General features: G+C 54.1%; 2 protein-coding genes across 5 annotated transcripts; both read right to left on the reverse strand.

The window, feature by feature from the left end:
• Positions 1–465: 465 nt before the first annotated feature.
• TRIP6 (thyroid hormone receptor interactor 6) lies at positions 466–4,636 on the reverse strand. 3 transcript variants are annotated; one of them, XM_023537555.1, is made up of 9 exons: positions 4,217–4,636; positions 3,827–3,954; positions 3,615–3,740; positions 2,928–3,311; positions 2,521–2,614; positions 2,243–2,412; positions 1,608–1,786; positions 1,243–1,358; positions 466–1,126 (listed from the first exon to the last, which is right to left on the reverse strand). In XM_023537555.1, coding segments are annotated over exons 1-9 (1,308 nt in total). In that variant the 5' UTR covers positions 4,326–4,636; the 3' UTR covers positions 466–1,124. The 3 variants fall into 3 exon arrangements, with proteins under 3 accessions (XP_023393323.1, XP_011369911.1, XP_023393324.1); XM_011371609.2 differs by having other exon boundaries at positions 1,238–1,358; XM_023537556.1 differs by lacking the exon at positions 2,928–3,311 and having other exon boundaries at positions 1,238–1,358.
• Positions 4,637–4,797: 161 nt separating this feature from the next.
• SLC12A9 (solute carrier family 12 member 9) lies at positions 4,798–13,981 on the reverse strand. Of its 2 annotated transcripts, none has more exons than XM_011371612.1 (14): positions 13,864–13,976; positions 12,885–13,105; positions 12,497–12,631; positions 11,901–12,032; positions 11,213–11,521; positions 10,446–10,553; positions 10,202–10,313; positions 9,489–9,646; positions 9,300–9,382; positions 8,998–9,122; positions 8,657–8,849; positions 8,309–8,483; positions 7,955–8,101; positions 4,798–6,078 (listed from the first exon to the last, which is right to left on the reverse strand). In XM_011371612.1, the coding sequence occupies exons 2-14, from the start codon at positions 13,063–13,065 to the stop codon at positions 5,192–5,194; spliced, it is 2,745 nt and encodes a 914-aa protein (XP_011369914.1). In that variant the 5' UTR covers positions 13,066–13,105; positions 13,864–13,976; the 3' UTR covers positions 4,798–5,191. The 2 variants fall into 2 exon arrangements, with proteins under 2 accessions (XP_011369914.1, XP_011369913.1); XM_011371611.2 differs by having other exon boundaries at positions 5,192–6,078; positions 13,860–13,981.
• Between the last annotated feature and the right edge of the window lie 1,664 nt (positions 13,982–15,645).

Genomic DNA, 15,645 nt, shown 5'->3' on the forward strand with positions numbered 1-15,645 from the left:
GGTAAAATGCGACTTGCAAAACCCATTGTTCCTGCTTTTCTTCTCAAAGGCACACCCCTCCCTTCTTGTAAGCAAAACTGGCAAATCTCAGTGTCATCCCCAACCAGTTCTTTGATGAGGTAGGTGGTAGGTTGAGGTCTTGCTCAACAGGCAGTATCTGGCTTAACCCATATTAAATGCACCACCACCCCGAGGATACCACCAAGTCCTTGTTAGGTGAGTTGACTGTGAAGACTTAGTAGGAAATGCTCTCCTTGGAGCACGCTGTAACCTTGGTCCCGAGAGGAGTGTCTCTATGCCAAACTACATAAAAAAGGTATATACATTCACCCCTTGGGAGCGGGGTACCTTGGTATCCACAGAGGATTGGTTCCAGGATTCCTGGGGATACCAAAATCTTCAGATGCTCGAGTCTTTTATATAAAGTGGTGCAGTGTTTGCATGTAAATTACACACATCCTACTATATATTTTAAATATATTGCTTGTAATAACTAATACAATGTAAATGCTATGTAAGTAGTTGTTACACTGTACTGCTTAGGGACTAAGGACAAGGAAAAAAGTGTACATGTTAATTACCAAGTACAACCATGGTAAGTCTAACTACATAGTACATGTTAGCCAAATGTAACATTTCCTGAAATTTTCTATCGTTGATTGTTGATTGAACTCAGGATGCAGAGGGCCAACTGTGGTAGAGTTGCAAAAATTGGACCAGGACTAAGAAGACCAAAGTTCTGCCACTTGGGAACCATGCAACTTGGGACGTCATGTCTCAGCTAAAAATGCACAGTCACAACAGTTGTGTTTGTGTGGGGCTGCTGTGAGAATCAGATGAGACAACAGACTGAAGTGTTATGTAAACTCTTGGGAGATTATTATTTCATGATTGGAGGAAGAGGAAACAGCATTTGGTGACAAAGTTGTAAAGGTGGATGTCAGGGAAAGTGGTTGATGAGAAGGGAGAATGCAGCAGATGCTTTTGGGAAAACTCAGCAGTCAGTGGTGACCGTGGCTGAGAGCTCCTGGATGCGCCAGGCGCTGCAGGCCTTGCACAAGATGTGTCCATCCAGCGGGTAGCAGCCCTGACACTCACCTTCAGAGGAGAGCAGCAGCCCACACTCCTGTTAGAAAGAAGCAACAACTTTCCATCAGGCCCAGACCCCTGGGTTGTACCATACCTAACATCCCCAGACCTCAAGAATCCCTTTAACCTCTTGCCCAGGCCCCCTAACCTCACACTTGTAACAGCCGATGTGAAAACTGCGATCCAGAGCAACAATTCGCACAGTCTCCTCCTGACCTGGCTCAGGCATGATGGCTCCACCACACACTGAGCAGCGTGGGGCAAACTTCCTGGGGTAGAAGGGAACCAAGGAGGTTGTCAAGCCCCAGGGTTGGAGGGGACTAACAGTGGAGCCCAGAGAAGGTGGGATGCAGGAAGGAATGGAAGCAGCCAGAGGTATGGTCTTGGATCTTGGGGAAGAAAGTGATGTTAGCAAGAACAAGGCATGGCAAGAGTGAGAAACAGGAGAGGCTGGTACTGAAGAAATGAAGATAAGAAAGGCTAAATATACTGAGATAAAGTTGGGGACCCAGCCTGACCTGTGGAAGTCCTCAATGCAGTGGATCTGGCTGGTGGCATCCACTGTGAACGGGATGCCATCAAGGCCACGGTGGCACACCACACAAGTGAAGCAGCTAGGGTGGTAGGCCTTCCCCATAGCCCGCAGGATCCGGTCCAAGATGGGGTGAGAGCATGTGGAACACTTCTCCAAGGTGGCCTGTTGGGAAGGAGGGCAAGAAGGTCAGGGCCTGGGGAGGTCCACGGCAGCCCTACAGGCATCCTGCCACCCCACCCATCTATTTAGGTAACTCCCTGCATATGATTTAGTGAAAGGTGGCCTTGAACAACTCTTAAGTGCAAATGCCAGCACTGCAGCTTCCCAGACAAGTTATTTTAATTTCTATGAACTTCAGTTTCCTTCAGGAGTTAGTAATATCTGCCTCACAGCGTGTTGCAGGAATTTAACATACTCCCTAAACTCTAAAATGCCTCAAATTTGTAAGAGGCTGTTGTCCTTCCCTTCCAGCAGCCAGTATTTAGCTACCTAATTCCTCCTTTCTTGTGTATCAGTTTTAGTCCCCCAGCTCTTTGGAACTTGGACATCTAGTTCCCATCTTGGATGGAAGCCATCTGCCTCCTCTGCAGACTCTAGCACCCAGCCCCAACCACTTACCACATAGCAGCTCTCACAATACGCTCTCCTATCCACGGCGTAGAAATGTTGGCCCCGAAGCTGAGCCCGGCACGTAGAACACACAAAGCAGCCAACATGAAAGACGCGGTCCAGGGCCACAACCCCAGCTCCATCCCCAACCACATCTTCTCCGCAGCCACCACACCGGCCTGGGGACAGGGAGGGACAGAGTCAACCTCCCTTTGGCCAGGAAGCCAAAGCCACTGTCCCTCTGACTCCAGCCTCCCACCCTTTCCACCCACCCTGACTCAGCTCACCGAAATACTCCCCATTGGGCGGGTGGCTCATGTCGTACACCAGCTTCTTGGTCAGCCTCTCAAGCTCCTCCTCAGGAGGCTGGCTCAGGGGAACCTGAGAGGTAAGAATCAAGGGTTTGGCTCTACCTCTAACTCTTGATGCTGTCAAATACCAGAGAGTAACAGATAATTCCACACAAAAAGTTCATTGGAGAATGTCTCAGCTCAGGGTCCAGGGGTGGGCCTCAAACCAATGTACCACTCCAGTCCCCTCCCTCCTACATTTCCTGACCTGCCCCATACCCCTAAGGGGTCCAGAGCTCTGATACCCCAGACTTCTGACAACCAGGACTTAAACACCACTCCCTACCCCACCCAATTAGTGTCTAGTTGTCTGAGGACCCCAAATCCCAGTACCCGGGGCTTACCTGGGGCCCATACCCGCCTCCTCTTCCTCCTCCTGCAGGGCTGGAGACCCCAGCAGTCTCCACTTTACCCCCAGGCCCTGGCTCTCGGTGGCTCCTATAGCCAGCCCCCCAGACTTCACCTCGGCCTGGGAGAGGAAGAGGGCCCGAAAGGGGCCCAGAGGCCTGAGAGGCCCCTTGCCTGGGGGGGCCACAGCCTCTCACTGGCTGTGCCATCTTCACTTGCACAGGGAAGGCAGGGCCAGCGGGAGTGCTGGCTGTAGCATAGGAGGCTGGAGTGGGGCCCCCATAGTGGGATGCTAGAAGCAGAGGAGGAACACCCCCTCCGTTCCGCTTCAGGGAGCCTGAGCCAGGGCGGTAGGCAGGGGGCTGAGGAGGCTCATAAGCCTGGGGAGAAATACAGATAAAAAAGGAGTGCACAGGCCCATTACAGTACACACACAGCTGTGGAAACCTCCCCCCACCCCATGTGTGGGGCCATCAGGTAAGGGCTGGTTTTTGATAAGGGTCCACCCTTGAGTGGCTGACAGCCCACTTAGCTCTAGTGGCCCAGCTTCTATGTGTGCATCACTTACATAGAGGGGGAGGGTAGGTGGGAGTAGGCTGGGTGGACAAAGAAGGGACTAGGCGGGGAAAAGGGGGCAGGGGACAAGGTGGGGGGCGGGGATAAGAGCAGGTTAGGAGTGTTACCTGCCGGTCAGGCCGCCGAGGGGTGTGACCACGACCCCCATCCAGCTCAGCCAGCATGCTGGTCAGGGAATCTATCTCAGCATCCAGACTTCCTGGCCGCAGACCCCCCCTGTCTGGGGGAAGACCCTGGGAATAGAGCAAATGCAGGGAGAATGCAAATCATATGGCCTCATCTCCTGCCCTGGGTGCCCCCCCACAATCCCGGTTCTCACCTGCGAGCCCTGGGGTGCTCCATGGCAACCCACCCAGGCTGGCCCCCGATCCTCTGGTCCCCCTGGGGCCTGGTAACACCGCTCAGATGGGAGGGGGCAAAAATTGACCCTGGGGTGGGGCTGGAGTGCTGGGGTGAGGGAAAAGAGTGAAGGTGGGGATGGGGAAGGAGACAAGGGTGACACTTGTGGAGGCCCCCCTCTCCGGTTTTTCTTCTCCCCTTCCCCCCCGCCCCTTGCCGCCCTGCCCCCCACACCTGGGATCCAAGAATGAGGCAGGAGGTAGGGAGAGCATAGAGAGGGTAGGGGCGGCTGGATCCAGCCTGGCTGACAGGAGTAGGCTCCACGGGAGCAGGAGCGGTGGCCTCCTCCACCACACTGGGGCTACCTTACCCGCTCCGTGGGCTGGCGGCGGCCCCAGGGCGCCTCGGGGGTGAGCTCGCCCCAGAGAGACTCTGGCGGGCTCAGGCTGCTTCGGGGGGAGCCAGGTGGGCCCCGACATGGCCTAGAATAGGGGACTCCGGACAGCAGTCAGAATCCCACGGCACCCCAGACCTCAGGCCTTGACCCCTTCTTCCGTCACACACCTCGTTTCGGAAAGAAACTCCAGGAAAGAAACTTTTTCTGGCTTTTTTTTCCCTTTCCTCTCCAATTTGGGGGACGGCCACGCCCCCGGTGACGTCACCACATTCCTGGGGGAGGGTCACGTGGCCCCCTAGGCCCTAAACCGAGTTCCTCCCCAGAGTCGGCCTCCTCCTGCCCAGCAGGGAGGCCTTTCCACGGGAGCCCCAGTCTGAGGGCTCCGGAGCAGCCTCCATTTCTCTTTCCCTCAGGCCCACGCCCCAAGTCCTGCACGTGGGCACCTCGCTGTTGGGACATTCCAGCGCTCCTCTTTCCCCCAATACAGATCTCTCCCTCTTCCTGTCCCACCTACCCGGCCCCCACCACCACCACCAACAGTGTTCAGTCAGCCGGTAGTGTTTTGGTCTTTTATTCACGCTTAGTAGTTAGAAAAATAAAACAGAACAAAACATCACAACCTCACAGAACAACAAGTCTGTTGGGCAAAGGGAAAACTGAGGTAGCCTAGAGTCACAAGCGGAGAGACCCAACCTCCATCAAGGCACTGGTAAAGGGAGGGAGGACGCAGGGCTGACTGCCTTCCCAGGGTGGCAGGGACACCTACCCTGCATTAGTGCACCAGGGCTCCTCTCCCAAAGACAGAGATGCCCCAGCCCAGGATCTCCTAATGCCTCCACCTGGCTCTGTGTCCGGTGGGCAAGGTAGGCAGGAGGTGGCCCTTCTCCTCCTCATCCACAAATTAAGGTGGGCTGCCAGACTTGGACGCTATACTTCAGGAATGGGGCATCAGAGATCAGTGCAAGTGACAGGGGTGACACCGTGAATGAGCAGCGTGGGACCCAGATCTCGGCTCAGAATGTCCAGCAGCGCCAGGTAGTGGGGATAGCGAGCAGGATCAGCAGGCGGCCGAGGCAAGTACAGGAAGGTGAGGGCTGTGGTGGGCCCCTCCTCACCATCCCCACCGTCAGGCCCCCCAGGCCCTCCTCTTCTGCCTCGCCCCTGCTGGGCCTGAACCAGTGCATTAGCGCTGCATGCCAGGGCCTCTGCCTCCTCATCACCCCGCCTGCTATTCACAAAGTCCCCTTCCTCCTCCTCAGGCTCTCCAGACCCAGCCACATCACCCCACATCACCTCCTGCACCTTGGCCCGGATCCTGAGTTGGCTCAGCAGTGCCCGAAGCCGCCCCTCTGCCGCCCCCGGGGCCTCTCGAGGCCCCAAGCACAAGAAGATCCGGAGCCTGGCACTGTGCCAAGCAGGCACCATGCCCAAGATGGTTGCCATCTGCAGCAGGAAGAGGCCACAGACATCCACGTAGCCGGGCCCACCCCGGGGCCGCAGCAGGTTGAGGGGCCACACATCCACATGATGCAGATGAGAGGTGCCCCCAGACCCCCGGCTTAGCCGCTCAGGGGGCAGGGCCCCACAGGCCCTTGCCAGAACCACATTCTTGTTCATCTTGAGGGCATCTGCCACTGTGGCCACGTAGTCCTGGGGACTAAGAGCCCGGGGGCTCCCAGGAGCCCGGGGTGGAGGGAACAGGGTGCTCAGAGCTGGGGACCCGCCCTCCTGGGTGCCCTCAGCAGGCTCAGAGAAAGCCGGATCCGTCAGGAAGTGGTCCTGGGGTGGTGTATCATCATAGAAACCCAGGACCAACGTGTTGGGCTTCATGCCACCTGGGGGAAGAGAGGAGGAAATGGGAAAGAACTGAAAGGAATCAGACTCAACAACTGAGTTTACACCCTATATGAATCCACTCATACACACTGATGGCAACATCAGGTATATTATAGTTTGCACTCTGCTTGGACTCTTAGGGCAAAGTTATGCATGTTTGCATAATGACTTTTAGTTTTCCCGAACACTTTCGCGTGCATTTATTTATCTCCATGACTAATCTCCGCCGTTCAAATAGGCAAAGTTCACCTTAGGATTCTTTTAACTAATGAGCACTTTGGGTGGCAGTAGGATACATTCACTCTAGGCTTCTAGCGGCACATTTTTTTCATGATGAGTCCGATCCAATGTTAAACCAGAACTCCTGAATAATTAAGCTTATGGCCTTAATATCCAGGGAAACAGCACCCAGATTCTGCTGGGGGAGGATGAGAACTCGGGGCTGGGGCTGTGTAATATTTCTGTAATGATGGCATGTCCAAAGCATGGTACCTAGAGAAGGGACAGCTAACATCTGCCTGCTAACCAGGGGCCATGTTCTGTTGAAAGCACTTCATGTTTTAACTAATCTGATTCTTGAAACAATGCTATGAGGTAGAGACTATTTACTCACTCCCTTCTACAGATAAGGAAACTGAGACAGAGCAGTGAAATTACCTGCCCAAAGGTATATACTGGAGAAGCAGGTGAACACAATGCACCCAGCACTAGAGCCCATTCTCTGGACCTCTTAGCTGTGGGTGTATCAACCATGATGCCCCAAATCCCTGCCAACACTCCTGGTTTTTATTTTTGAACAACCAATATAGAATCAAATAATCCATCCCCCTTCCCCTTAAGAAGGCTGACTGTACAGGAAGATCTGAAACATCTTCTAAGACCCTTTCTCTTGACACAAATGGGTCATCAGGAGAATCTACTGTTTAAAGGAAATCTTTTTCTTTTTAGTTGAATCATTTTCCACAGAATAAATTTCACAAAAGTAGTGGTCTCTTGGCACAGATTTTCCCACAAAAGGTGGGGCTGAGGAGAGACTAGGCCCTCAGATGCTCCAGGGTCTATCTCATATTGCTTAATAACCTCCTAAAACACCTCAGCACGTGTGAACTCTAGCTGATCTTGCAAATTAGACTAGTCATACCCCCTCCTAAGCATTTTCCAGGGTTCTGATTTACACCAAACAGGGCAATGTCCAAAACTTGATCTTTAGCCAGATTCTAAGTGGAGAAGGAAGCGTGCACTCGGGGGACAGAAGCCTGTCCCAGGGTTAAGAAAGAAGGAGGAGGCTAAGCATGAATTTAGAGGGAGCTGGGATACAAGGCCAGAGGCCTCAGCACTAAGACACAGTCACAAAGCTGGGAAACTTCCACTCCACTCAAAAACATCAGCCCCATACACCCTCTGCATCTTTGCAGTATCTGGGGCTGTATTACACCACTCCCCATTCTCTGCCCCTTTCAAGGCCCAAGTGAGATACCATCGAATCACAAAACCTTTGCTGGCCACATGAGTGATCTTCCTTTCTCTGAACTCGGGTGGTTAAAAACCATCTGCTACAGATTTGATGGGGTAGTCCCCAGCTTCCAATATTCTTCCATTGCCCCCAGATATACAACATGATGTTCAGAGCCTGTGCCCCAACATTTGGGTCAGAAAAATATAAGTGTCACCTCATCTCTAGTCCTTAAACATCTCTTCAGAGACGATCACACATTGTATGTTATCTCTGAACACCATGTCTTATCTGCACTAGACTGTGGGTTCCTTCTGGGGTTTGTAATCTGTGGTTTATTCTCTTAGGTGGTGGTGGGGTTGTAGTGGAGACTGAAAAGGGCCTCAGAGTGGGCAGAGGGGACCCAGGGAGGAGCAGCTTACCAAGACCTGAGATCCGGAGCAGGTGCTGAGCCCCCTGGCGCACAGAGGGCGAGAGAGTGAGGTCCACAAAGGCCTTCACCTGGGCCCGGTCCACAAGGCTCAGCCATGCTCCATACTGTGGCTGCACAGGGTCTGAGGGCAGGCAGTCTGCAGAGAAGGAAGGCAGCAAATGTAGGCCAAACTCATATACTTTCTCCTAGAGTCCAAATCCAAAATGAGCAGAAGAAAAAGTTCTGGGCAGGGCTGTGTGCTGGTTGGAAGGGTCATCTGAGAAGAAGCATGAGGCCTCTGGGACACAAAGAACACAGGAGTGTCTGAAACCAAAAGGGAGAGGAGGAATAGAGGGCAACTCACCAAGGTCTCCCAGGGTGACATGACCCAGCACATAGAGACCCCCCTTCTTGAGCTGGTTGGCCAACCTCAGTAGAGGCAGAGCACCCCGGGGATTCCCCACCAGGAGCAGCAGCTGGGGCCGCCAGAACTTCACGTGCTCCTTCCGAACATCCAGCCGGAGCAGGTATTTGCGCACCTGGGGACAGAGTAAGGTGGTGGGAAAGAAGGGCTCAAGTGGGTAGCCCCCATCACTCAAGACTTCTCAGACAGAAACTCCAACTCTAGCTAAGGGACATGAAGGACTCCTTGTCAGGTAGGTTTTCTCAGACTGCCTCCAACCCTCCCTACCCTCCTCCGAGCTCCTCTGACCTGATGGAAAAGCAAGGCCTGGCTGACATAGCCCCAGCTGCTGGGGCCACCTCGAGCAGTAAGCAGGGCAGAAAGCAGGCCCATGAGCAGCAGGGAGCCGCCAGCAGCCCCAGGGCTGATGAGGAACATCATGAGCAGGCAGGAGGCCACCCCTAGCAAGCAGGTGTGCCAGGAGAACAGGCTGAAGGTGGGGCTGCAGGTGAACAGAGAGAAGGAAGGCCACTCAGGGCTAGCTCTGAACACCAGACCACTCCACTTCATTCCCAGCCTCACCCCTCTTGGTCTGAGTCCTTCCCATTTCTCCTTCTTTTTCTGGGGACACAGGCATCTTATTCTCTCACCGAAAGTTGGGGGCCGAGGCCCACTCCAGGCTCAGGCAGGATAGGTCCACTGCAGCATAGGCCACCAAGTAGAAGACAGTGACCACTGCAGCCAGTGTGTTCAGCTTCCCAGCCAGGAGCACCAGCTGGACACATACCAAGAGGCTGAGCATTGAGCCACCCCCCCCCACCAAATGCCAGTGAATCCTGCCTTTTCATTCACGTCCCCCAGCCCATGCCTAATCCCCTCTTGGTCCAGTGAGTGTAACTAGGAGGGGCTTAGGGTGAGGAAAAGGGCAGCTTAAAGAGGAAGAACAGCTTACCTGTACTAGGACCCATGAATAGAGCACAGCCCCCCAGGGGTTCCCCCCTCGGGATACAACCTTGGCTGGTGCCAAGATCATTCCTGTACAAACAGAAATGCAGTAGACACATCAGCCTGGGCCAAGAAGAGACTGAGAGACACAGGAGGGCACGCCCAGAGCCGGGCAACAAGGCAGGGGATAGCGCACCAAAGAGGTCATCCTGGGCCAGGGCGTGGAGGATGCGGGAAGCACCAATGAGGGAGCTCATAGAGGCTGAGAGAGATGTGGCGTAGATACCAATCAATACCAGTGGGGGCCACACACTGATGGCACGAAAGAATCCATAGTCCTCTTGCAGTAGGGTCCTACAAGGAGGAAAAGAGAAGGACACTGAAAAAAAATGTGCAGCCATCCTGGGGTCATCGTGAGAACAGTACTCACAACACTGGGTGAGGTTAAGAGCTAGACATTCTCAACTGACCCCAGCCCTAATCTCAAGAACCACAGTAATAGATCAAGTGTGCCGGGAGATAGACTTGGCATTCATAAATTATTGTTGCGCTGCTGTAGGCTTAATCATGTGATGGAAATTCCGAATAGTCTATGCACAAGGAGCCAACTGTTTATGGAAATTGACTAGAAAGCCATTCCCCACCCCACCCCCAAACCAAGTATTTACACGGTAGCAGGCACGTGGCAGATTCTAGTTTCGGGCTGTCACTACTTAGCGAGCCCTCCCACCAGCAGCAGCAGCTCTACCTCTTTCCTATGGGAGAAACAGTCCCCATCTTCCCTATACTCTAACAGCTTGAGTATCTGCCCCCAAGCCTGTGCTATGTTTGGTAATCCAGATATATAAACCTTGCCCCGACAACGCCCTCCAGCCCCTAGAGGGCCAGGCTCACTCCCTCCCCAGGCACCTGTCACAGGTAAAGCTGGAGAGGAAGAAAAGCAGGATGTAGATGAAGAAGGTGTAGGCAACAGCCACAATGGTGCCCAGAGGAATTGCCCGGCTGGGGTCCTTCAGTTCCCCTGGAGGGAAGGGAGCAGAGGGAGAGAGGTCAGCCCTCCACCATCCCCTACATCCCTGAGCCCTGAGCACCCAGATGGGGGCACAGAGTGGCAGCCCCTAACCCCCAAGAGGCAGCAGGCAGGGACTCTCACCCGACATGTTGGCCCCAGCCATGATGCCTGTGCAGCCATTAAAAAGGACGGCAAAGACGCTGGCAAAGGTCATCATGGCGCCTGTGGTGTAGTCCTTGGAGTAGCCAGCTGAGGAGGGATCGTTCCCAGGGAGGAGAGGGTGTCAACATCCCTCCTAGTGATCCAGGCATCTTGGCCTTGCCACCTGCTCCTCACATTCCACAAGACCCCTGCCTCCCCCACCACCCTCACCAAGACCCCATCCCTGATTCATCTCTGGCCCTGGCTCAGGTCATCACCTCCTCCTGAATACTCTCCTCCCTCCTCCAGACCTCATTCATACTCTTTCTTGAGATGTCTTCCCTCCCACTCCTACCTGAATTCCCTAGCCCACCCTGGGCCACCCCCAGCTCTACCTGCTCCTGCCCTCCCCAGCCACATGCTGGTCTCGCTCCTCTTGACACCTCTGTGATTCCTGTCTACTTGAATCACATTTGGTCTATTACACTATTTAACTATTCCCTGAATGTACATCTTATTTCTCCAACTAAACAAGTTCCTCCAAGGCAGGGACTATGCTGCAGTCACTCTTGGGCCCCACTGAGCCAAACACACACCGGCCAATACACGATGGACAGAGCCTAATTGAACTGCTCTGCTCCGAGGTCCAGACCTCCTGCCCCTGATTCTCTCTGACATCTGTTCTCATGTAGAGATTCACAGGGCCCAGCCTTCACATGTGCCTGCCCCTCACCCCAAGAACTTTAGCACCCCTGGGCCCAGCTCACCACCCAAGTTGGCCTTCAAGGTGCTGCTGTTGAAGCCAGTGAAGTGGCCAACCTGGGGCAGCAGGGAGGATCCATTGGAGCCAGGCCGAGGGGTCAAGTGGATGATCCTGGGCCCCACAGCCACAAAGCTGACCAGCACTGAGGCCAGGGAACCAGAGACCAGCAGGAATGTGAGGAAGGAGGCACGGGCATAGAGGCCAGCCCCCAGTGTGCAGACCCCACCCACCAGGCCCAGCAGCAGGGAGCCGTAGAGCAGACTCCAGCCGTAGCCCTGGGGCAGGACACGGAGCCCACTGGACCCAGTGGCATCTGCAGAAGAAGGAACAGGGTTAAAAGGCCAGGCTCTGAGGAGGAACCCCAACCGTGACTCAGAGCAGGAACAGATCCCCTCTTTGGCCCACCTGCCCTCAGAAAAGCCATCTTCCCTACTCCCCCACTCAACTGTACCCCAGCATCCTAGCCCTGCCTAGTGGGTACTACCAATCTTGATGTCGACTTTAGGGGTATTAGCCTGGCCTCTGTGACTAGATGGTTAAGCTCTCTGTGGGCCAGGACAATCTCTCAGACATCTACATACAGCTAGGAACAGCTGTATGTAGCTCGAGAAAGCCAAGTTAATGGGCCTCTTTCCCTCATGATCCCAGAATACCAGACCCTGCAAACCCACAGAGATGCCATGAGCACAGACCAGTCCCGAAGACATCGAGCACGGCCTCCACCAGCCCCAGCAGGGAGACAGCACAGCCACACACATTAGCCAGGTAGAACATGAGGCCAATGCTGCCTCCAACCTCAGGTCCCAGAGTCCGGCTGATCATGACTAAAAGTGGAAGCAGGGGGTGAGTGTTAAGGGAAAAGAAACTGAAATGGACCATGAGGAAGGGCCTCAGCACAAAGCACTCTGAAGCTGACCCTACTGGTCTTGTCTCACTGTACACACTAGGACTGTTCCCAGCAGTAATGGCTCCCAGAGCAGCCACTCCCAAGCCATGTGGCTTCACGCAAGTCCCTAATGCTCTTGAGTTCCAGTTTCTTCCTCTGTAAAATGAATGCAACCTAATAAGACTGTTAGGAGAACCAAAATGACAGCTGAAAGACACCTGGCATACTGGAAAATGGCACTAACATGTAAGACTACATTGGTCGCCATCCCCATACCAGCCTGCCTGCAAAACATTCATTAGGACTTGCCTCCCTTTTGCCAGGGGATGGCGGGAGGGACCCCTTCCTCCCTCCTACAAGACCAAAGAGCCCAGACACCAGTCCATCAATGTTGGAGGATACAGTAGGCTCCACCGCCCCGCACAGCTCCATTGGTGGCAATGGCACAGACAGAGAGGACGGTGAGTGCCAGGATGAAGTAGGCAACCAGGAGCATGGCCAAAGCCTGCAGCAGCCCAGCATGGCCCACCACAAACCCTGGAACAGGAATGGCAAAGCAGGTCAGAGGGTAGCTCACACCCCACACACCACACACCTCCACATCCCACACCTCCTCACCCCACCCCACTGGTCATCAGTAACCTCTAGGCCAGAGCTGAACACAGACCACAGGAAGCCCCCTCCCCAAGCCCTTCATCCGCCCACTTTTCTCAGGGCTCTTCCCCAACCTCATCCAAGTACCCCCCAGCTCCCACTGCACCCTTGAATAAGCCCATCCCCATTCACTCACCAATCCTCAGGAAGACAACTATACTAAACATGGACAGGACTGTGGGCACCACCACACCCAGGAAGGTGGAGAGCTTCCTGGCAGATGCACCTCCAGGCCCTCCGGCCCCATTAGCAGGGAAGGCAACTCCCTCTTCCCCCAGGAGCTGGTAGGCCAGCAAAGGAGAGTTCTCATTAGCCATGGCGGAGAGTAGGCAGAGGAAGCCAGATGGGTTATGAGACCTGCACAAGAGAGTATACCAAATGAAAAGCAGGTCCACTGAGCCCCCAAAATACCTCTAAGCACTCAGAAGCCTCACCCAAAGGGAGAGCTGCAAACACACACACACACACACACACACACACACACACACACAAAGAGTTGGCGGGGGGGGGGGGGGGGGGGGGCGGCGATGGCTGGCCCTGGCCACTGGCCCAACAATGGCAGAATCTGAGTATCAAGCCTCTCGCAGCTCCTGGGGGCAACCACTTCCTCCATATCCCTGAGACTAGGGATGGCAATGGCTCTGGAAAGGGGCGAAAATCCTCTCCCTTCTTAACTAACAGTAGAAGAGGAAGCAAATCCCTCAAAAGGGAAGTGATTTATGGGGAGGAAGCTCTCCTCATACCCTCCTCTGAAGTCCTGAGCCACCCCCTCCCTCAAGCTTCCCCATGCAGTCACCTCACCTATGGGCAACAAGAAACTTCCAAATCTTCCAACACCCCATCCTCCTCCATCAGCTCTCTTTCTTAAACCAGCTCAAAGCAGCCCCTCCTCTTCTTACCTCACCAGATTTCTCCCATCTACACAAGGCACCCCCAAACACTACCAACACAAACACATCCTTCGACTACCAAAACAGTAACACAAGGTAGGTCCTCCTCCCCACTGGTTCCTGCCCCCTTTCTCCCAAGGCAGGTAGAAGGGGGCCGCGATCCCCCTTCTCCCTAGCCAGGCGCACCCCCACCGCCCGGATGCGGCAGGGCGTTCACTCACCTACCCGGAGGACGCAGCCGCCCGGGGCGTGTGATCCCGAGAGCCAGAGGGGTCCGCTACCGGCGGAGGGTCGCGGTGCCGGAAAAGACAGCTCAGGTTACCGGGATGCCAGGCCCAGAGCCTGCCCCCCCAACACACGCGCCCCATTGGTCCCCGGGCCCAGGCCCAGCCCCTCCCTGTGGGCGCGCCCGGGGAGGCCCCGCCCCCCCGGGCAAGAGCCGCCAACGCGTCTCAAGCCCCACCTGCTCCGGGGATGCTGCTCAGGTTCTTCTTGGGAGCGCGTCTCCCCCCGAGTGTGGGCCATGGCTCCTACAGAGCCCATCACCCTGGTGCAACATAAGCTCCTGTCGCCCGGGAGGGACCCTACTCCGAGCTCCGAGGCATTCCAGAAGACACACGGCTGAATAGGCCGTGCGATGACAGCAGCCGACAGCCTGCAGGTGGGCGGGTCCGCGACACTTGGCCCAGGTGCGTGGCGAGGAACGCGGAGCCTTGTCAGTCCACGACTTCTGGGGTCCTACTCCTCTAGCCTCTCGAATCCCCAGAATGTCCGCCGGATTCTGGTCTCATGCCTCACTATCCTCGCCTTCCCCTCGCTCCGGGTCCAGCCCATCGGCTGCGCTTTTTGCTTCCGCCACCGGAGGGAGCCATTGGCCGCTGATCCGGGCGAACCTTGGAGGCGCTGGCCGCCGTGGGTCCTCACCGCCTGCCGCCTGCTTTCGTGCTTCCTCGCCTCCCTGCATGGTGTTTTCCCTCTAGTAGAGGTTACAGCATTTTTGACCCTCCTAGAGTTAAGACCCCTTCTTCACTCTCTTCAGGTACCAGCAACATCAGCACCACCTGGCAATGTTTCCTCATCCTCTCGCATAAGGTTACCATAAGAGTTCACGAATAGGCACTTGAGAACAATGCTGAAATGTTCAATAAGTTATTATTTGCATGTAGTACTACATTAAATATACATAACCACTCTGTGAGGTAGATACTGCTACTATTTCCATTTTTCATTAGGAAATTGAAGCTTGGAGAGCTTCGGTAATAAATTTTTAACTTTTATACAGTTCTTTATAGTTACATCATAATTTGAGCTTCAGGAAAAGAACACTGCTTTTCTTACCACCGGTCTTCGGCTGTAGATTATCCACAACATTTCCCTGAGAGAGGAAGGAGTTCAAACCAGCTCAAATGTGGCTTTGCCAGGGAGAAGTTCCACAAGCAGTTAAACTGGCATTTTCAGTGGTCATCTCTGCTGCCCAGGACATGCAGTGTGGCTCCTGGATCTCTCCAACACCACTCCTGTCACAATTTTTGGTGATTTCAATATCCACATCAATGAGACTTCCAACACCTTGGCAAAGCAGATGTTTAAACTCTACTTCTGCATAGATCTCACCCTCCACCCTACCCAGTAGTCATCTCTAAAGCTTGTCCTTACCAGTAACCCTCTTTTTGTTCTCTTCCAGTAGGCCTGTTGAGAAAAAAATGAATCAGACACTCATTAAAACAGTAAGGAAGGGACAATATGGTGACAGCCAGAGGGGAGAGAGTGTTGAGGGGCTAGGAGAAAGGGTGAAGGGTTAAAGAAGTACAAATTAGCAGTTGATAGATGGTCACAGGATGTGAAGCACAGCATAGGGAATGCAGTCAGCATAAATGTAATGGCTAGGTATAGAGCCAGAGGAGAGAAGAGCAATGAGGGGGATCGTTTCATAAACTATATAAATGTCTAACCAATGTCAATGTACTGTATATTTGAAACTAAAAATAAAATAAATTTTTTAAATTG

The sequence above is a fragment of the Pteropus vampyrus genome, unplaced genomic scaffold (genome assembly GCF_000151845.1).
Source record: "Pteropus vampyrus isolate Shadow unplaced genomic scaffold, Pvam_2.0 Scaffold193, whole genome shotgun sequence".
Classification (NCBI taxonomy): Eukaryota; Metazoa; Chordata; class Mammalia; order Chiroptera; family Pteropodidae; genus Pteropus; species Pteropus vampyrus.